The sequence below is a fragment of the Sander vitreus genome, chromosome 6, assembly GCF_031162955.1.
Source record: "Sander vitreus isolate 19-12246 chromosome 6, sanVit1, whole genome shotgun sequence".
Taxonomy (NCBI): Eukaryota; Metazoa; Chordata; class Actinopteri; order Perciformes; family Percidae; genus Sander; species Sander vitreus.
Window position 1 is genome coordinate 10,537,442 of NC_135860.1, and position 23,205 is coordinate 10,560,646.

Consider the following 23,205-nt stretch of genomic DNA (forward strand, 5'->3'; position numbering starts at 1 on the left):
CATTCATTTTAGCTAGGTATGCCTACCAGATAAAATATCTTTTTTTTTTTATTAAATTGTGTTTGTTGTTTACCCTGGGGCTTAAACTGGATAAGAATATATATATATTTTTACATTTCATAAATTGTTTTCCTCCCATGCTTGAAACCTTTTGGCCGCCAGGGGTCGTTGTTTTGCCCTTTATCCATCCTCCAGCCTGCCTGACTGACTGCCCAACAACAAATGTTGGCAAAACACCCCCTCCTCATCGTGTAGGGAAAAAATGGCGGACAAGCGCTAAATCCACATCAGAAACAAACACACGTTAAAAAGCAAGGTAAACATCTCCGGATACACCGAGCAACGTCGCCTATTAGGCTCGGCTTCAGTGTTGAGCCCAGATTACCACAGACTGGCCTCTCAGTGCTGGTGTGCTCCCGTTTTGCTAATGCTAATATTTATAATCAGGTCAACGACTAGCAAGCCACCTAGCATGCTAAGCTAGCATCCCGGGCAGTGGGCATGTCTCTGTGTAGCCGTGCGTAGCATAGCATTCTGGAAGTGGTGTCTGCACGGCTGCATGCGTGTTTGGTTTTGATTCAGTGGTTGTTTTTTTATTCATACCCTAGAGGCTACCGTCAAGGTAGCGTTAACTCCTGAATAACATAATTAGCGATACTGTCACGTAAATAGGCATCTAGCGCGCATGCAAATATAGCACAGGAGACAGCGGCGGAGGGGAGGTGGTCCCATGTGTTGGCTTTGTGTTTTGAAAGGAACTCAACACATTTCGGCAATGTGAGACGCGATATTTTGGCTATGAATGGAAACGGTGTCCCGTGTAGATGTCAGAGAAGTGGTACTAGCTGGGCGTTGAGTTGTAAACACTTGCTGGTTTAGCAACAGGAGGAGGCTGTACCTGCTGAGCTCTCTAATGCCAGTCCAACTGTCACTTTCCCAGACGGAAGAACAGGGACCGGGCCGCTTTAATTTGGACGCCACCCCCCTTGGCGGAAGAAAAAGGCGCACTTCCATTGAAAAGGAAATCATCCGGGGAGGAGAAACGCCGCTAAACGGTTATGAAGTTATAAGGTGGGTATGTTTATAACAACAGCACCCTATTTAAGTTACCATGTGGGTCCTGTGTTTTTTCTATGCGAGCTAACAGTTGACGTTAATTTACAACTGTTCTCACAATAAAGCTGTGTGTTTTTTCTCGGCAAATTCAAATATTTGGCAGATGGTGAGCAAGTGACGCTGTGCAACGTTACTAACTCGTATTTGATTCCTCGCGTTATAGTTTGTGCATGTTTAAAAAAGCTTTTGTATATTGTCTGTCACTGCAGTCCTATCGTATCATAAACTCTACATCTAATCGGAAGTTTGGATTATATTATGTTTAATAAAGCTCACGTGGTTACTGTGGGACTGGAGAAACAACCAGCTGAAGCACTTGTTCATACCAGTCTCAGTCTGACCTGTTGACCTGGATGTTGTGTCTGGTTGGTAATGTTGGTTTTCCCAGGGTTTGGGTTACAGGAGAAGTCATTGAGCCTGAAAACATGTTGCCCTTCTCTAAACCCCTGTTCACTGATTGACAAGACATTTTGTGAACATTCAGCACTATAAAGCAAAGTTTTCCTTAAACAAAGGCAATATGTTTTAATTTCTTATGAGATTACTGCATGGTAATTGATGTGTGGAGTAACAATAATAGCAATTGGAGCTGAGCGATATTGACACAATTTTAAGAGAGGTGTTAATTCAATATGGTGGTTTTGGAGGCTGTAGTTTGTGCTGAGCTGATTGTTTTGCTTTATACTGAGGGGTGTTTCTTTTATTGTGTCCACTCTGTTTATATAATTTGCTGCCTGCATATGCAGTTAGCACAGCAAGGAGCTTTAATGTATTTTGATCTTTAAGTGTGGAAAAAAAAGCTAATTAAATCCATATGTAGTACATTATTGGCATGATCTTGGGTCTCTTTGTTGAACTTGCCATTGGTTGCCTCCCATGACGACCCCCTGCCTGGAGAGAAGTCCTGTGTGCTGCAAAGCTAACGAGGGCAGCTTGCTGGTTTCCCTTTGAAACACAGTACAGTTAACATGTGGTAGCCTAACCTTGGGTCCAAATACTGCTTGGTCTTTTATTGGTGTGATCAGTTATTTGAGTTAACTCTTACGCTCTTTATTACCGTGTTGTTAACCCCCTTACCATAAAGTTTATACCCCCCTTTTGTTTTTTAAAGTGATTTTATCAGGGGCCCTTTTCTGATGGGGAACTGAAGCTGTTATATGCTTTCTTAAAAGCCACCAGACTCCTTTGACAAAAACAGCAATTTTACCTTGCAGAGCACGGGACTTGCTGGTCTACTGCTGCCTTGAATGGTTTGTGTTATTGTGTGACTTTAGTGGATTAAAGGGTTAATTTGGAAAAAAAAGTCACGCAATAACACAAACTAACTAACTGATGGAGGCAGCAGTAAACCAGAAACTCCCCTGTTCTGCTAGGTAAATGTTCTGTTTTTGTCAAAGGAGTCTGGTGGCTTTGAAGAGAGTTTAAATGGATATAAGGGCTTCAGTTCCCCTTCGGAAAGGGCTGTCTGATGGCAAGGTAAGTCAAGTAAATTTATTTATAGACCACATTTAAAACCAATCTAGGCTGAACAAAGTGTTGTACAACGTTATATTATGTTATAAAAACAAAGGAAGATAATAAAAATATAGACACAATGAACATCATACAACAACACACTTCTATACAAATCTTCCTAAACTAAATCATACGCCAAAGAATGTGAAAATGTGTTTTAAGACGAGACTTAAAGATCTCGGCAGTAGAGGAGGACCTAATATATGAATGGGAAGTTTGTTCCAGAGACTCGGGGCCACAATGGAGAAGGCACGATCACCCTTTGTTTTCATCCGAGACTGTGGAATAGCTAAAAGGAACTGATTAGACGATCTTAGATTCCTGGGGGAGTGATGTAGGGTAAGGAGATAAGCAATATATAAAGGGGTCAATCCATGTAATACCTTAAAAACAGGTAACTTTACCTTCAAATCGATTCTATTTTTGACCAGTAACCAGTGAAGAGAAGCCAATATCAGGGAGATATGATCCCTCCTTCTGGTACCAGTCAACAATCTAGCAGCCACATTCTGGACAAGCTGCAGGCATGATAAAGATGATTGGCAAATCCCAGAATACAAGGAATTGCAGTAGTCAATACAAGATGAAATAAGAGCATAATAACAGTCTCCGAGTCCTTACGACAGAGGAATGATTTTAGTTTAGCAATAGTCCTGAGATGAAGAAAGCTACATTTGACAACAGAACTAATTTGTTTTACCAAATTTTAATGCTGGGTCAAAGATGAAACCTAGATTTCTGGCAAAAGGGCTCACACTTGAGGCTAAAGTCCCCAAATGTTTCGAAAGTTCGTCAACTGAATTTGGGGGACCAAACAACATGACTTCCGTCTTACTCTCATTAAGTTGGAGAAAGTTGTAAGCCATCCAGCACTTAATGTTTTTCAGCTGTGTGTCATCAGCATAACAGTGATAAGATATGTTTGTGAAGAAAGGAGCCTAGTGGGAGCATGTACAAAGAGAATAAAATTGGCCCTAAAATCAAACCTTGAGGTACACCGCATGTAATCGCCGAAGAGGAGGGGATATTTCCAATTTCAACAGAAAAGGTTCTATTTTTTCAATAAGAATTGAACCACTGTAGAGCAACAGCCTGGATCGCTACCCTATGCTGAAGGCGATCCAACAAGATTAGGGCTGGGACGGTATGGATTTTTTCTTACCGTGGTTGAAAAGCAAGAAATTCCCACGGCAGAGCAGTATACCACAATCCCCCTTACGAGAGTAGCGTAAGTTAGAGCGAGAATGGCAGGGTGCCTTAAGTGAGTGACGTCAGTGCCCGTGTGGTCACGCAAGGAGAGCGAGCGGTAACGGAGAGTAGCGTATGAGTGCCGCTGTGAGGAAAATAGAGAGGAAAAAGAGATAGTAAAGTTGATGTAAAGTGAGTTAAAAGTGAACAATAAAACAACAAGCTAGAGCTTCTCAAGACATGGTGGCTTTATCTGTTGTCAATACTACCGGTAAAGTGAATGGCTTTACCCCTGAAAAGCATCAGCTTAAACTTTACAACATGTTGCTGCCCGAGTGCAGCCCGTCTAGCAGCTGAGCAGACAGAGAGCAGAGAGGGCGACTCGACAGTCCGCTAACTTGTGGCTCTCTCTACCAATATAAGCCGCTCTGTTTTAGGCTACGAAACGTGCATGCAGGCTAAAATTCAACCGTGCCGTTACACTGCAGCTGTAACGTTAATGTGTCTACCTCAGCTGAGTAATACACGGTAGGAAAGGCAAAGACATTTCTCCAATACAAGTCATTACACAGGTAAGCTACTCTCGCATATAGGCCTAATAGACAACACGAATGGAATGTTATTATGTGTCATTGAACATTGTGCTCCCCAACTCGCAAAAGGTCGGATTTGCTCCATCTTTTGATGATAAGTTTTGTTTAGAAAACCTTGAATCCATGTAAGACACAATGTCATCAGACACAATCCATGTCATTAGAATCACTGAATCCATGTCATTAGACACAACGTGCACACATGTGCAGGCCACCGGTAATGCGGTAACCGTCCCAGCCCTAAACAAGATGGCATGATCAACAGTAGGGTTGGGCATCGAGAACCGATTCCTACTTGGAATCGTTTCAAAAATTACGATTCCATCGGAATTGTTTCTTTATAGGAATCGTTTAGAGGATTTGGTTTGATATCCGATCATCACTTCCCAATATAATATGTGCAAGTTTTGGTTTTCGTAGCGGCCAGACGATTGTTGTGTTGCAGCCATGGAGCACAGTAAGCAGCGCTCTAGTGGGGCTTTATTTTACGTTGAAAAAGCCCTGTAAAACTGCAAACCTCCATTGACTCAAAATAAAACTTTCCTCTTATTTGTGGAAATAGGCATGTGACCCATTTCAACTCCACCTCTCCAAGAATCGGAATCGAGAATCGATAAGAACCGGAATCGAAAGGAAGAATCGGAATTGGAATCAGAATCGTTAAAATCAAAACGATGCCCAACCCTAATCAACAGTGTCAAATGCAGCACTAAGGTCCAGCAAGGGGAGAGAGAGGGGGAATGACGTGCAGCAAAGGGCTGCAGGTCGGAGTTGAACCCGGGCCTGCTGCATCGAGGAGTAAACCTCTGTATATGGGCTACCAACTGAGCTATCTGGGCGCCCAAGGTTGGGTTTTTTAATTAGGGGCTGAACCACAGCTTGTTTAAAGCTAGATGGGACTGTGCCATTCACAAGAGCGCTGTTTATTACAGACAAGAGGCTGGGACCAATAGTATCAAATACCTCTTTCAAAAGACGAGAGGGGACAATATCTGAAGATGAATAAGTAGGTTTCATGTGTGATACAATATCCATCAATGTTGACAGGGCCACAGGCACAAAACATTTCAGAGAAGCAGGGTATAGGATTGATTTTAGAAGAGTCATGATCAGTAGGTGAAATACAAGATCTGATAGTGTCAACCTTGTTGATAAAAAAAGCTCAACAATTGTTCTGTGGTTTCAAACGTAGCATTAGGGAGTGCAATAGCATGATTTAGTGCAGTATTGCACTAAACAAAATTTTAGGGCTGTGTGCATTTTTAGCTATGATATCAGAAAAATGCTTTCCTTTAGATGCTTTGACAAGGCGTTGGTAGGATACCTGGTGATTTCTCAGTATCTCATAGGACACTTGCAGTTTATCTTTTTTCCATTTCCCTTTGCTTTTCTACACTTTTGTCTAAGGGCATGAGTCTCACTGTTAAGCCAAGGTTGGGCTTTGACTTTGGGTCGCTTCAGTTTAAAAGGGGCAACAATATCAAGAACATCTGTGACAGTGGTATTAAACCGAGTAACTAGCTCATCTGTAGACAGAGAGGCGGGGGTTATCTCTGTAGGGCTAGCAAAAGGACAAGCTATGAAAGCATCAGAAAATTGCCTAGCAGTGGAGGGGTTCAGTGCTCGGATGTAGCGATCTGGCAAACAAGGTTTAGGTAATGGATTAGAAAGTGATAGGGCTGGGCGATATGGAGAAAATCAAATATCACGATATTTTTGACCAAATACCTCTATCGATACCACAACGATTTTGTAGTGTTGACTATTGGTGCTTTCACAAAATATTTACACAATGAGATTTTTGATAAATAATAACCAGTAATGTGGATATAATGACTAAGTGGGTAAAGGCAAATAATATAACAGTTACAACAGCCTGGTTAAGTTCAGAAAACGACATAACTTTACTGTAATGCAGCCTTTAAAACCAGGAAAAGACACCACTTATGCCATATTACGATATCCAAAATCTAAGACAATATCTAGTCTCATATCACGACATTGATATAATATCGATATATTGCCCAGCTCTAGAAAGTGATGCATTAAAAATCACAGGTTTATGGTCAGATAGACTAGCAACATCCAGCTCAGTATTTAAAACAGGAAAACCTAATGATAAAACAAGATCCAGTGTATGACCATGTTAGTGTGTGGGACCAGTTACAGACTGAGTCAGATTGAATGAGTCCACAAGTTGTAGAAACTGGCTAACTAAAGGCTTTGATGGACAACAGACATGGATATTAAAATCACCAAGGTAGTGGTAGAAATATTCTAAATGTAGCTTACGTACACTTAAACTGATATTGATTTTTTTAGGTGGCCTAAATACATTAGCTGACTATGGATAAGCACCTCATTCAACCCCACTTTTAAAAAAAAAAAAAAAAACTATCCCTTTAAGCCACACCCGAGGGGCACATAAATCAACAAACACTACTTATTTACAGGCGAGTCGATTTACTGTCTTATATAATCTACAAAGGGACCCCAAATCATAACAAATTTATAGTCAGATGCTGAGTACCTAATTCCCTCCAGATATAAAAAGAAACCATATAATTGAGCAACAAGGAGGGGAGCTAGATTTCCATGCTCTCAAAATAACCCTTTTAGCTATAACCATAAAAACATTAAAGCCTGCTGGGTCTCTAATGCCAGTTTTAGGGAGCTTTCAGAACAACCCTAAACAGCATGGCCCTTAAGTAGATTTAAGGTTGGAGAAATCCATACTGTCTGACAGCATAATTCTTTTTCAGCTTGTTCCAGCTCTTTCTTTATACAATATTATGTTATACTGAATGAAATGTTTTCTATAGCTGCACTATTCCATCAAATGGAAATCTAGATGTCTTTTGCATAATATTAAATTCATTTCCCCAAAATTCCGCCTGACATATTGACGCATCTTTTGAAACATTTTATCAACTAGAATTTGAAATGAAGTTAAATGAAGAAGGTTTGACTGTAGCACGAGCTTGTAATGACTGACATACAAGTGGGTCATCAAGGTTTTAAGGGAGTATGGTCCTTTTTAAATACATTCATTTAAATTCTATGATGCTCGTACCTTGTTTTTAGGGCTGCACTATTGCATCGAATGCAGATATTTGAGACGTTTGTCATTTCTCCAAACTCGAGGTATCTTATATTTGATTGTATTTAACCAATAATGTGATCAATTAAATTGTCACAGTAACAACAAACGAGTCACCAAATTATTATCTTTATTTGACACAGCTGGGTTTTTATGGTTCACACAGCGGTAACAGCTACTTGTGTGGCTTTTTTTCTTGTCTTTAGAGTGGAGGCCACTGTTGTGTTGTGAGCTTGGTCAGTATTGTTGGAGCATGAGGAAACCTGTGCCACAGAAAGGTAAGAAATTAGTATTCCGTGTTCTCAGTATGATTTGTAACAAACAAGTATTCATTGTAGCTTTCAGGTAAAGCTAGAAGTATGGCACATTAAAGTTTGAGTTTTGTTTTTACTATGCAGGCAGATTTATATATTATCTTGTAATAGTCTTGTAATCCCAGACAGTGTTTGGAGCACTGAGTGTAGCAGGCATTGCAAGGTACTGACTGATGTGAAAATCACCCGTGCTTGAGAGCTTATTCTATCGTTCTTGGCTCCTCTAGCTATAGAGTGGAAAGATGCCAGAAGGATCAAGCATGCCCGGAGTGGACGGCCCTCCCGGGTGCCCTCACAGTACCAAGGTAAATAACCCACAGTAGCCAGTGATATATGAGAACCACAAACGCCGTGCAACCAGTAACCAGTAACATAGCTCTAGCAGGGCGTTCGTGGTTTGACTGGTCATGACTGTTTTCCCAAGATGGTGCCTGCTATTTTGAGCCTTGTTAGTGGTATAAAATGGCGATTTATTTTTTAATTTCTTGTTGTTCTTCTACAGGACATTTCAGTTGGGAGAAATACCTGAAAGAGACAGGTGCCACTGCTGCACCCTCTGCTTGCTTCAGACAGGTGAGCAAGATTGAAAGGTCCACTTTCAACTGTCTTTATCAAACCTATGTGTAAGCATCTCTTTTTTTGATGATTTAATTACACAAAATTATTTCTGCTCTGCTGATATTATATTGCCACTCTCCAACTAACACTTGTCTATCGTCACCATCTAGAGCCTCACACCTCCGCTTAACGAGTTCAAAGCAGGGATGAAGCTGGAGGCCCAGGACCCGCGAAACACAACGTCCACCTGCATCGCCACAGTGGTGGGCCTGACAGGCTCGCGGCTGCGGCTGCGCTTGGACGGGTCTGATAACAAGAACGACTTCTGGCGCCTCGTGGACTCCTCAGAGATCCAGCCAATTGGCAACTGTGAAAAGAACGGAGGCATGCTACAGCCACCACTTGGTAAGGACGCTCACAAAGGTTTTCTACTGACACAGTAGTTTTTCTCACTTTTCATTTTGGTCCACTAGTGGCTTACAGCACTGAATGTCAATGCCCATGAATAACTTCTTGACACAGCTTAGAAAGCCTCCTATCCAGGAAATGTCTGTATTGAATACCCATTGGATACTGGCAATTGGACTATTGACTGTTATCACAAAGTGTTGTTGACTGTTTTAGGGCTGCAACTAACTATTCTTTTCATTATTCATTCATCTGCCAATTATTTTCTTTATTAATGGTTTTCACCATATTTTGACATTTCATAGACCATGAAATGTCAAAATATGGTGAAAACTCATCGGAATTTCTTCAGATGTCTTTTTCCATGATTGAAGCTGGCGTAGTTATTACAACAATTCTCCTTTTCTTTAGGTTTCCGTCTCAATGCATCCTCTTGGCCCATGTTCCTTCTGAAAACACTAAATGGAGCTGAGATGGCACCCTCTCGCATATTTCACAAGGTACCTGTACAAGGCTCACAAGCTTAACACGCTCCAGAAAACTAGTTGCTGTCGTATATCATTGAGAAAACAAGCATGTTTATTTACTGTACTGACCAAGATTCACACAAGATAACTGATGTCCGGTAGAAGAAAACTTTACCCCTATAACAAAAATCCACCAGCATTTGGTGTACAAATGAATACACAGATACTCACACGTGCCAACTTAATTGCTGACTTCCTTTCTTTCTCTCCATGTTTCCCAGCAGGAGCCTCCCGCCCCGGAGCAGAACTCTTTCCAGATAGGCATGAAGCTGGAGGCGGTGGACCGTAAAAATCCCCACTTTATCTGCCCGGCAACAGTGGGTGCACTGCGTGGTGTCGAGGTGCTGGTCACCTTTGATGGCTGGCGGGGAGCCTTTGACTACTACTGCCGCTATGACTCGCGAGACATCTTCCCTGTAGGCTGGTGCGGCCTCACTGGAGACAACCTTCAGCCGCCTGGCACCAAAGGTCTGGTCCCTAACAGTAGGGGGGGTTTTCATGAAAAGGGTGTCACATGTCATTTTTCACCTCCACTATATTGTTAAGAAGGCAGAAACACCAGAGAGAGATTTAGTTTTTAAAATCTCAACACGTAAAACCAAATATTTCTACATTGCTAGATAACACTAGAGTAGGTGAGTAGTTTGTATGAACTGACCCTTTAAAGCCACTTACACTATTTGTACACCTACGCAGATGTTTTCACTTATTCGCCTGATTGCACGTCTTTTCAGGATAGTGGAAGTGTGCTAAAATGGGCTTCTTGACATGTCCCTCTCTCTCTCCCCAGTTACAACTTACACTTTTATCCTTCTTGTTGGTATGTCGAGATCGGCGACCACAAAAAATTCCCTCCATAGCTCTGACCAACTTTGACCAGAGCAGAGATCCAATCAATGAGGGTAACTGAAAATACCTGTCAGTGTGCAGATCCTTTATCAACGGGGGTGGGCTAGAGCTGAAGATCTTCGGGTTCGGTCTTAATTTCTATCATTTTACACGGGCTCGGGGCGGGCTCGGGCTTGCGCTCCGGGTTGCGTGGTAAATGAGCGGTCAGTTGATGCGTTTCGATTATCGTGTAAATGGATGGATAGGGTGGGCACACGTTATATTATGCCACTTCGCTAGACATATTTATATTTATTCATATTTATTATATTGTACCCAAATTGTAATAATTAGAATTTGATTAACACTTCCACGACTAAGTCCCAACAAAAATGTAACTTTATAACCTTCATAAGGGTATAATTGATCTCCTACCTATGTGTTGGATTGCATTACACTGTAAAGATGTTGCTTTTGTTTTATGTCCACCCACTGTATTTTACCATTCATGCTGAAAAAATCTGAGACCCATTTGTACAGAAAATCCAGTGCATAACAAGCACTTTTGTGGTGCTTATTTTAGGACAACCTTGAGTGGTAGTTTCTTTTCTTTTCTTTACTTTTTGTCTGCTTTGCTTTTAAATTTAAGAACTGCTCACCGCAATAATCAGCAGATTTCATCAACATATTCTTCTGGAGTTTTCCCATTACTTCTCATGGTATTTGTGGGTTTGGTTGGTGCAACACTGTTTGCAGTGTGATGTAAGTACATCATCTGCCTGAAGGCATCATTAGCAACCCAGTTGATCAAGTCATCTATTTATCATAGTCATCATATTTTTAATTCCTGATAGTGTTGAATCTCTCTCCACATAACTTTTGAACCGTGTTTGCAAAAGTGACTTCTTTTAGTTTGTAAAATGTTAAAACGGGCATGTCTGTGGTTTTGCCTGCGTTTGTGACACAATCTGACGGTGAACAGAACTACATGATACACTGTTTCTTTGTTTTTCCATTCAGCAAACGAGGACATTTCTTGTCACCAGTCAGTTTCTCTTTAAGCTGGAGCATTTCAGAAGTTGTATCCATGTTTACTTTCTCAACATAAAGAACCAGAGGAAGCAATTTGTTATACAGGAAACCTAAAAAGATGAAGTAGATACAAGGGTTATCAGCCACAGGGTCAGCTGTACTCTTCTGTTAGAATCTACAGTATCTAAAGGAGTGGAGAAGGAAGCAGGGATATGGGGAGGCAGGACATGCCTTTGTAGCCTGCTAGTGTTTTATGAAGGCCTGGCACTCCCCCAGTTGGCAGAGTCGGGCCATGACGTGGTTGAAACGGGCCTGGGTGCCCCTCCACAGGCCTCTTGTTGGCACCCTGGCTAACAGCGTCTGATTAGACACCACGGAGAGAAATGAGTTAAGAGAGGGGATCGAAACGAAGGGAAAAGACAGACATACGCTGTGAGAGGTAGATTGTTTACAGTGTCAGCAGATGGTGGGAGGAGAGAAGAAGAGAAAGGAGCGAGGAAAAAGAAAGGAGGAGCAACGCAGAGGAATAGTGGGAGAGGAGGACAGGGCAGGAGGAGAGGGTGAATCTCAGGACAGCTGTGCAGACAACCACACACTTTTCACTTTTGTTTGGGCACGAGAGGTGAGTAAAGATGAATGAAAATTACAGAAATGCAGTCGGAGTGATAGATAGAAATCTTGTGAGAAGTTATCTTCTTGTAATGTGAAGCTGGCAGTGGTGGCTTTGTGAACTCAATGAACTCGGTGCACTCGCGGGAGAGGGAGAGGGGAAGAAAAAAAAAGGTTTGCTGGTTACGTGTTTGGCTGTATTTACAAACAGTGCCATTGATCAATGAACATGTAACCTCAAGCTCTTTAAACATTTTATCTAGGATTGGTCCAATCAGTTCAGGATCAATCAGGTGTCTTGTTTTTTTCTTAGCTTCACAGTGGCTCCCCTATGAAAAGTCGCAGTAGCCTGCAGAGTGAGCTTTGCATTGATTGATGTGCCCGTGTTGAAGTGTGTTTAATAAATACAGCCCCACGGGCCTAGACCTGTGTTAATGAATGTGGCTGCTCTTCTCGTAAATGTGTCTTGGTTAATCGTGTGTGTGTGTGTGTGTGGGGGTGTTGCAGGTGCATGTGAAGCCAACTATCCTTGCTATACTGTGGTTCTTTCTTCTGTGTGTTTGTTTTTTCATGCACACATTCTTGAAGTTTTGCCAGTTGTGTTGGCTTATATAAAGTACATGGCTTATTTTGTTATTTCTATGTATTTAATATAGGCCCAGCTCTAAATGATTTTAACATGCTCATGTTCCCTCAGTGGTTCATGTGATTTCTGAAATGCTTCCCGTCAAGAAAGGAAGGGTGTGCGTTCATGGGTGGGAGTGGGAGAGATACATTTTAGCAGCTTACTTCTTTATTAGGGTTTATTCCTAGGCTTTTAAGGTATTCACACATTTCTTCTTTTTTATTCTAGCCAGCAGGGAGTTGAAGCTAGACCAAAAGAAAATCATCTTTGATCACTTCTTGTTCTTTCTTTCCCTTCACCTCTTGCCTGATGTCTTTCACTCCTTGTTTTTCCTCTGCTTCATCTTTTGTTGGTTGTAATGTATCACAGTTTATGCAGGTAATGCCTGTTTGTCTGATTTCACAATACAACAAACTGACATATTGTTGACCACCTTAATGATACATATGCTCTTGCTAACTTTTACTGTTATCTGGCCATGCAGATGGTTAGGCTTTATTTGCTCAGGTTTTTAGATATCAGTCCCTGAGATTAATCCTGTCACCCTCTGCTTTGAGTACTGCAAACAAACTTCTCCTCATTTGAATTGACAAGTTTTGTTATACATTTTTCGTAATGTGGATGAACCAACCTTTAATATTGCGGGAGAAAGTACCATGATTACCATTTGCAGGGTATTTTGTGTAACATGATACAATGATTAATTAGATGTTGTAGGCATCTATTATTTCCCCTACCTTAATCTGACTACCATGAAGAGACATCATATTGCAGTGAATTTCTCAAGAGTCTTACATTTTGTGACCTTATTTATATACGGGGGAAAAAGCCACCTAAATCCTTTGAGTTCACTGGAAGGTCAAAAATTTACAATGAGCAGTCTTCTGAAGCGAACTGGAGCATGCACTTCTTAATGTTACCTCTCACCCTCTTTACTTCTCTCGAACTGTTCACTCTCTCACTGTGAAGCACTCTCCAGTCTGTGAGGTGTAGTGTGCTGTCCTCAGGCTTATAACTAAGGAAGGAAGTTCAAGTGAGGAAAAAAAAAAGTTTTGCTAAGAATGTTTTTGCCTTCTCTGCTGTTGTGCTACTGTCAGAAACTTTGAGCTCAGGTGTTATGATCAGTCTGGATTTGGTTCTGCATTAAACATGACTGAAATATTTGGGAATTTTGAAATGCTTGATGCTACAGATTTTGAAAATGAAGTGGTACATTACTTGTTCAACATTTGAGAAATGTGTTTATAGCCTAGGTGAGTAATACTAATACATGATGAGCCGCATGAGATTGTGTGTGTGTGTGTGTGTGTGTGTGTGTGTGTGTGTGTGTGACACACAACCTTTTGGGTTGGCAGCAGCTAGAGTCAAACAGGGACATTGTAGCCAACGGCGTAAAGGCTTCTTGGATGTGTGTGCAGTCGGACGTATTCTGCTTTGTGTTGGTCTCATGTGCATGTTACATGGCAAGTGTGGTGTAGTTGATTTCGAATGAACTGTTTCTCAATTATATCTGTTGTCATTTACATCACATAACCACAATATGGAGTCTAGGTTTCAGACTAAATACTCACATTGGTGGAGAAATATTTTTCTAAACTCGCAAATTCAATTAATGAGAAAATATCTACTCTGACTGTTCAAACATTATTAAATTGTATGTACCCCCTCTGGTTAAATGGGAAGCCTGGAGCTATAATTGTTATTTTGTTCTTTTTTTCCAGATTTTCCTGTTTTGCCACAGCTTTTTACTCAACTGCCCTTTTTTGTGTGTATCTCTACATCCTTGCCTATGCAGTAGTGTTGCCTAAGAGCCTTGGGGCATTGACAGACGGGAGTGTGGAGAGTCCAGCCATGCACCCCACGCCCACAGTGGGCAGACCTCCAGGTCAGAGAGGACGCAAGCCCGGCCGCAGGAAAACCAAGTTGACAGGGCCCTGGAATCAGAAGGGCTCAGTGTTGGGACCACCGAGTATCCAGCCAGGCAAAGGCCTGGAGCCCATCAAGATCCCCAAGAAACGAGGGCCCAAGCCTGGCAGTAAGGTAGGCATGAAGTGGTTTAGAGATACCGTCAGGGATAGATGATTGCCTTTAATTGCAGGTTCAGTTTACCCAAATTACAAAAACTATCTTCTCATTTATATCTAATGTTGTTTCGCCATGCAGATAGTTTTGGTTTTATTTTCCCAGGTTTTGTGATATCTGTGTCAAGATTTCTGCCTCTTCCACCGTACCAGTGCGTGAATACGTCTTCTGCAGCGGGGAGTAAGGCTGACGGGCCACAGTGTTCGCTAACGTTAACGTCTTGTCTCATCTGGGGTCTGATTAACAGTAAATTCATCTAATTCAGTGACCATAACGCTATTTTCCCTGTTTGTCACTCTGCCTGAGGAGAAACTGTTGTACCCGCACTGTTGTTTATTTGGTTGTCGTGACTTTGCGAGTGATGACGTCCTGTCACTGTTCCAGTGGATCACCCTCAGAGTCGTGTAATTACAACTTCATGACATTTCATAAAATTCTAAAGCAGCGACGGAAATAATATAGCAGCAGCGGCATGCGGAAACACAGCATGTTGCCGTTGAATTTTTCAATGATGTGAGCACCACAGACCGAATTCTATTCCAATGTATTGGGGTGTCAGCAGAAATCTCAGGGGCACATATGTCACAACCAAGGGACTAAAACCAAACTACTGTATTTACATGGCTAAATACTATTTCAGGTAAATTAAAATGAGTTAACTGACGTCTCAAAATGAGTGCTTATTTCTGTGTCACACAGGGCATCTTTTTGGTCTTGTTCTCTGTTGGAGGAGCATTGTCATTGTAGAGTGTCACAGAATGAAGAGTTACCCCACTTGACTCTTTGTCTCCTTTGCTCTTGGTTTGCAGTTGGGCTGGGCAAAAAGAGCTGGCTGGCTGGAAGATGCCATGGCTGGCCCAGGACGGCCAGTGACAGGCCCAGGGCGAACCAGAGGCAGACTGCCTGCCAACTGGGCACAGAGGATAGCTCTGCAGCAGGCCCAGACTCCGGCAGAACCTATCAAGATCCCAAAGAAAAGAGGGCCCAAGCCTGGCAGCAAGGTAGCCATCCAGTACAGACACATTAACACCGAACCACAGAATATCACATTATAGCATTTGGCTGCACGAGGAGGGAACTTATTGGAACACATCATACATCAACTTATTTACTTAGAGAAATTGTTTAGTCCGAAACTAGCCCAGTTAAAAAAAATGAAATACAAATAACTATTGTTTTGAAATTACATCCGCTGCTTGTTATATTTATTTCTGCTCTGCCACATCCTGCGCTCATCTGTTATTACTTAATACCTTTCTGACAAGTTAGACTGGATGACCCATCAAGAGAATATGTTTCAAAATACTAAGCAAATGGAAAAAGGATCTATTTTTCATCATGATGGTTGTCTTGGGTTAAAATGTATAAATACCAGTCTGTTTGTTGAAATTTTTAAGGGAGGCAGATTGAGCTTGTTTTCATTTAAGAGGCAACAACGGTTAAAAAACACAGTGGTTGTCCAACTGTTGTATGCTAGCAAAGCAAGTAGCTTCACTCATCAGGTCCCAATAATGTACTGAAGAGAGATGAATGGAATTGCTTGGCAGAGTCATGAATTTTCCTTTTGTTTTCCGATCTTACACCGTGTTACATTTACAGGAAGGCACTTTATTTTAAGAGTTCAAATATGAAAATAATAACAAAGAGCAACATTTGTGTCACATTTGATGCAATATTATGAACTGTTCAAATCAGTACATCAAATGTAGTGATAGTAAGGAACCAACAGAGAGACAAATGCTGTAACATGTCTGAATGTGTGTTTGTATCCAGAGAAAACCACGCGTGGTACCTAATCCAGTCCCCACGTCTCCCACCAGCAGCACTCCAGAGCCCGACACTAGCACTGTGCCTCTGGACAATGCCACCATCCCCAACTCTGCACTACAGGCCCCCACAGGTACACAATGTCCTCAGACCTGGACATACTGCACATTACTATTGAAGGCTATAGTTGTCTGGGATGTTCAGTGCATCTCATGCTGTCACAATCGCACACACTGTCACTGCCTTTTGTGCTGCGTTTGTAGTAGATTCTGAGAAAAAGGTGGTTAATGCGTGCATACAAGGTTTAAAATAGACATAGTGGTCCCTTTTTATTAAATTACAATAACATTCTGTTGATCAAATAAGTCACATATTCCTTAAAATGGACTCTTGTGCTTGTTGCTTTCCCCCCTAGTTTGTGTGTACCTAAACAAGTATGGCAAGGTGGGACCCCATTTGGACCTGCGGCGTATTCAGCAGCTCCCAGACCACTTTGGGCCAGGCCGGGCCTCCTCGGTGCTTCAGCAGTGTGTTCAGGCTTGTGTGGACTCCTCGCACAACCAGGGCACAGTTTTTGCCTGCCTCAAGTCTGGGCAAGGAGGTGAAGTCATTTCAGGTGGGGCTAAAACTCTCATTAAAAGAAATAGGACTCTCCTGCTTCTTCGTGAACCAGCATTTTAGGAGGATTTTGCTTTATTGTGTACTTGTTTATTGTAGCGATCACTTCTTTGTTCAGTTAACAGAATGTAGTGCTGTTTTAAAAGAACCCCCACCAAAAAATGACCAGGCAATATGGAGCATTTATTTCTGTTGTAATTGTTACATCAAAAAACAACAAAAGAAAAACATAAAACAAAAGACTGTACACTATATTGAACAGAATTTGATCCTCTGTCCTTTGCCCTGTCTAGCCTGCTTTGACCAGCAGCAGCACACCCTGACCCTGCCCACAGTCAGCAGTGTCACTTACGTCCTCCGCTTCCTGGAAAAACTCTGCCACAACCTTCACTGCGATCCTCTGTTTGGCAGCCAGCCTGTAGCCAGAGGAGGCCTGCACTGCGACAGTCACACATACACTACAGGTCAGTGCTACTGTTCTCTTGCTGTGACTTCACATGGACCTCTACATTGGTTAGTGTTAATGCCATGTTTGATTTACAGCAGCTATGTTGAGAATTGTGCCCTTTGAAACAAATCTAATGGGGTGTCAGCTTTAATGCATTTTTTTGGTTACATTTTACTTGAAGGTATCTACATAACAGTGACATGACACTGTCATGAACGTGTCATAAACATTATAAACAGTCATAAACGTTTATAACATAACGCTTCTTTTAGTAAGTGTCATTTGGTTTTTGTCATGACAAGTTAGGGTTAGGGTTCATGTGTCATGACAGTGTCATGTCACTCTTATGTAGATACCTTCAAGTAAAATGTTACCCATTTTTTAATATGCTGGAAACCAAAACTAGACTCTACAGAGTCCAGATAGCAGCATGTGTACATTTTGTTGAAGTTGACAAGAATACAAGAATAAAATAAATAATAATAATAATAAAAATTCATATAATATAGATTCCACTCTTAATGTTTTAATAGAGGGTTTTCATGACGCGTCATCAGACCAGAAGTCGCCATATTGGAGGTACTCAAACAACAAAGCACAGGCACTTAAGTAGATCCCGAACGTTGAAACGATTGAGAGTCACTTGGCTACACCTTGAGTATCACAATGATATCATACAGTTAAGATTAGGTTGATTAAAGACGTTATTGCATTACTTACTTTGGCCTTCACAACACAACGGTCGTTGATGACTTGGTACTGCATCTCCCTCACCCACCCACACACCATCTGGTTGTAGGCCTCCAAACCTTTGTAGGATTTAAGGTCTTCCGCTGTGAATGGGCTCAGCAAGAAAACCAGGTAGTTGACTATATCGGGATATGCAACTGAAGGAAGAATCACCGGGTCGTCATGGATCCAAGAAGAGGGAGCCAACTCATAGGGATCTGCACCGCCAGTAAACCGTAATTTCTCGAAATATCGCGCCTTTTCTTGTGCTCCAAGTCCTTCCCTATATGCCTTTGCATCTTGGACACGTTTTGATGAGCTTTTCTGTTGTTTAGACATGGCTACATTCACTTAAAGTATCCAAAGCGCACAATACTCCATTGTACTCCGTTCAGTTGTTTACACCGAGTGCCTCCAATATGGCCGCGCATCCAGGTTACCGCCCACCCGTCAGTGAAAACCTTCTATAAACCATCTTTAAGGGCACCAGTATTGTTTTTTTCATTGTTTGTGTTTTAGATTAAAAACTCCCTACAGCAAAAGAAAATCTTGTCTGCCTTACTCATGTGGAGATATTGGCAGTAACCTTCTGAGAAACAAATCTTGTAAATACTCAAGGGAGGTGCACCATGTGCCTCCCCTAAGTATCTGAACAGTATGTTTTTAACACTGCTGTACAAAAGGCAAATAACTTGTGCAATGCCTAGAGTTTAGATTTCTTGGCAATATTTCCATTCAGCCTCTTTTGACAAAAATAAGAGTGTAACCAAATGATATACAGTCTGATCCACTTATCTGAACCTTTCTCACCTCTACCGGTATCATGATTCATTTGTGGCTTGTTCCTGCATATGTGCTGGTTTTTAGAGAGGAGAAGTTTTGGAGACGGCCTAACGACGGGCCCGGGCCGAGGCACCAAGCGGTTCCTTCAGGACTACAACATTTCACTGCCTCAGAAACTAGCCAAAATCCCCCGGCACTCAACTGATGGTATGTTACTTTTGTGATTGTTGTCATTTTTTCTTTTTTCTCCACCCTGGACCTCATTCCTGTACCTCATTAATTATAAAAAGGCACGATTTTCTGCTTGTTTATATTCAGACAGAGCTAGTGACAGCAGTCATATCTGGACAAAGAACAATGTCAGTACCACATAGTTGGATTTTCTGATAAGTTCACTTACCCCTAATATATCACTTTTAATGACTGGATTTGATTCCACTATTAGAACAGTAATATTTGTCCTATATATTAGAGGATTAGCTGTTGTTCATCCCTACATTAGATAGATGTGGCAGGTGCCTGAATTTTACCATATCTACTTCATGCATTGCTGAAACAAAGTATATGCTGTTGCTCCTTGCTAGTAAACTTCAGTTTGGTTTTAATGCCTTTCGATAGTATTTTTATTTATTTATTTGTGAATTAAAAATGAAGTACCTTACTTACCTTAATTCTAATAAGCGACTGCTCTAAGTTGTCCAGTAAAGCCTTATATAATCATATAAAAGGAGGTAGTACAACAGAGGAAGCTCTTGGCTCAGGAGTAAGTCGTATTAAGTTCTGGGACAGGAGGTTAAGCATTTAATCGTCTTTCAATTTCCTTAGATTTTAATTAAGTAAATGGAATATTTGAAGAGATTTATGTAAAAGGGTAATATCCCCCTTATATTAAAAGGGCCTTCAACTTTTCCAGAAGGCTAGACCACAAACTCAGATCACTGTCATAATTTCTGAGGGTTACAGGCATATTGCTGTGAAATATATCATGAGAATAAGTCTCGTTGTGCAAGTAGCATTTTAATCACTGTATACCATATATATATATATATATATATATATATATATATATATATATACATACATTTATATTTTAGTTTTTTTTGGGGGGGCTGGTGGTCCCTTTTGTTACTTTGGTCATGTTTTTTTCATCTCTCTGGTGAGTCTTCTGTGTTCATTGTCCTCAGGTGAGTCCTTCATGGAGAAGAGTGTTGCGGCGTCAGAGCACTTAAAGAAGAGCCCTCTCTCTCCAAACTCTATGGTACAAACTCCCAGCCTGAGGTCTCCCTCCAAGCTGCTGCATCACAACAACTCCACAGGTAGGAAGAGACACTGATACAGGAAACGCTGTCTGCATTTGCACATACTTCAGTGTAGCAGTTGTAATGCTCCCAAGTGGGTGATCAAACCAAAAGCAGCCCTGTATTTATATATATTTTTAAAAACGGCAAGAGACTGGAAAGGTGTTTGAAGGCTTGTCAGACACTAAATAAATATATTAGTAAAATGATAAAATAATTCTCTGAAAGCATGTCAACAATCATTTCTTTCATTGCGAAGATCGAGACGTAAACTGTTGAAATACAGCATTACCTTACAGAGTAATTTACCAGGACTCTGTGTTCGCCCATATTTAATTGACGTAGCACTTGACGGATGACGACCCTGCTTTTTATTTGACTGGAGCCTTCTGCATTGGCACTTCTGCTGCGTCGCCGGAAACGCCCCATTCAAATGAATGAGCTTTTTCCACGCAGTGCTGTTGTCTGTCTAAACGCGCACCTTAAAATCAGAAGAATCATATTGACTCAAATGTAAGTAGGTTTTAACTAATACAGTTTTTAAGGCTGATAATAATACATTTGGTTTGTGTCACATTTTCTAGAAGGTGAATAATAGAACTAACGTTGTTGTTGTATCTTTACGAGATGAATAACGCTTATAGATTTGAAGCTTCCAAACCTCTCAGACAGTTGGACTTACTGAGGGTGTGTAAAGGGGCGGATATAGTCCATAAACAGTAGAGTGTTCTGTTTATACAACATTCTGTGTTATGGATGTGGTCAAACATGTTGGTCCACATGATTATAAACTTTTGGGTTCCTCAGTGACTTCGGCAAATTTGCATCACGCAGGCCCCTGCGATCTGCCGGATGGTGAGAAGTATAATTTGAGCTTTAGTTACTTTTTCAAAAAGAATTAGGCAGGTTTTACACTTTCATCATATCAGCACAGGTAGCAGTGACTAGCAGATGTCTGATTTATTTGACAGGTTAAATTTAAATTGGCCCATTATCAACATGTTATTACAAGCTAGAGTCTATTATAGTGCTTGGTGAGTTGATGGTTAATTGCGAAAGATTTAAGTAACATAATAGCATAGACTGATGAAATACCCAATGAATTGACTGTCTTCATGGATTGCACTTTCAGGCTCAGGTAGTTTCCGGGACAGCCCGAGGCCGAGTGGCCAGGACCCCAACCTGTGGACAGTGGAGGATGTCAGGCAGTATATCAGAGATATCGACCCAGTGCTGGCACCTCATGCTGACCTTTTCAGAAAACATGTATGTATTCTCACATAATGGTAAAGATGCTTAGAATAACTATATTCTGCATTAGAACATTTCAACTTAAGTACATATACACTTATTAGACTTATTACACTAGACATTGATTTGTGTTTAACTTGGTGTATAGCTTTGCTAAAAAAAAACAATTTTCCCTCGATCTCTCTGCTACAGGAGATTGACGGGAAAGCCCTCCTGTTGCTGCGTAGTGACATGATGATGAAATACATGGGCTTGAAGCTGGGCCCCGCCCTCAAACTCACCTTCCATATCGACAAGCTCAAACGGGCTTGAGGAGGTCAGCCGACCAGCCGTAGCCTTCCAAAGGATAGAACTCCAACCTCATCTCCCTGTTCTAAGATCAGTATGTCATGCATTGCATATTGGACATATACTGACCATTTACATGTAGCAACTTCCATCAGACCACCATATCTGGTATTACATACCCCTGTCCTGGCCTCATCCAATGAGGAATGTTTATTTTGTGTAGCACAATCCAGCCCTAAGGCAGCATGGGATACGTAGGATCACCAACTTGTCCGCCATCTGTTTTGCATTTCAGTACAACTTGAAGTTATATGTGGCCATTTTAATTGTAAAAGGCTTTTTGGCCGGCTTTTATTATGTTACATTTATTTTGTACATTTCATATTTTGTACTTCATGGCTATATGGACTTGTATTTTTGCCCTGTTCAACGGTTTGTGTTGGATATGCTAAAAGAACCCTAAAGGAAGAAAAGAAAACACTACTCTCATCCCCGTTACTTGGGAATGCTTCTGGTTAACGTCTCAGTTTGAGGCACGATTTTGCAACTACGACAATATCAATAGTGAGGAGGAGAACACGCTTTATGAAAGAAAGGAAGAAAAAAAAACACTTTATCTGAAAATACTGCCATAAGGAAATCTGTTTCTTTATTCTTATTCTGGATGTTGTTTACAATGCCTTGTCTTGTCTTTGTTATTTGTACTTTTTTAATTTTTATACTATATTATTAGAGTTCCTACGTGGAGAGCCCTATCATACTTAACATTGTTCAATAAATATATAATAATTCAAAAGTTGGTTTTATTCTTTTTTTCTGTGCTTTTTGCTCTGCAACATCAACCTTTTAAGGCACAATTTGTGATCTTGTTTTCACTACATAAATTGTTATTTTAATCAGTACAATATTTTTGTGCCTGACCTTTTCAGATAGACTTATTATATGCCAACTACTGGGTTAAAGTTATTAATTAATAATTTGATTTTGAAAAATACATTTAGTGCCATTTACAGTTTGTTTTTTTAAATGTAGTGACACTAGTTCACCAACAGGGGGCAGCACAGCCTCTTCTACCTTTTTGCAGTCCTCTCTCCTTGCTGTTTCTCCTTGGGACTCACTGACATGCACTGCCATGGGTGGCCATATCTCCATCTGGTAGACTCAGCATGATCACCCAGTGATATTTCTAAATCACGTAGAAGATTTCTTCATATGGTTGTTATTATTGGGTTGCTCCGTTGTCAGTATTTCTCCTGTTTTGCTGTATTTCATGTATTTTCCATTATTTAACAAACCTGTCTTTTATGAATATGTCAACCTATTGTTCATGCTGTGTCTGGTAAATGTTGCTGTCATTGTTTGTGTCAGTACACGAGTGGGCTATTAGGCTTGTGGGCGAAAAATGACTTGTGTCTACTGAAGCAACTCAGCACAAGACAGAAAATCTAACCACATCCTCCTAGTGAAAACAGGAACACACATCACGTAAGGTTGAAAACAGTGACCAAACCCACTGATTCTAACTGAC

General features: G+C 41.0%; 1 protein-coding gene across 3 annotated transcripts; it reads left to right on the forward strand.

Moving 5' to 3' along the window:
• The first annotated feature begins 205 nt into the window (after positions 1–205).
• LOC144519379 (polycomb protein SCMH1) lies at positions 206–22,473 on the forward strand. 3 transcript variants are annotated; one of them, XM_078252457.1, is made up of 17 exons: positions 206–316; positions 941–1,071; positions 7,719–7,790; positions 8,054–8,131; positions 8,329–8,399; positions 8,555–8,789; positions 9,204–9,292; positions 9,541–9,787; positions 14,209–14,453; positions 15,305–15,496; positions 16,269–16,395; positions 16,678–16,878; positions 17,174–17,344; positions 18,925–19,047; positions 20,025–20,156; positions 21,271–21,404; positions 21,582–22,473. In XM_078252457.1, exons 3-17 carry the CDS (start codon positions 7,766–7,768, stop codon positions 21,699–21,701), a joined length of 2,190 nt encoding a protein of 729 aa, XP_078108583.1. In that variant the 5' UTR covers positions 206–316; positions 941–1,071; positions 7,719–7,765; the 3' UTR covers positions 21,702–22,473. The 3 variants fall into 3 exon arrangements, with proteins under 3 accessions (XP_078108583.1, XP_078108585.1, XP_078108584.1); XM_078252459.1 differs by having other exon boundaries at positions 9,544–9,787; XM_078252458.1 differs by lacking the exon at positions 941–1,071 and having other exon boundaries at positions 208–316.
• The last annotated feature ends 732 nt before the right edge of the window (positions 22,474–23,205 follow it).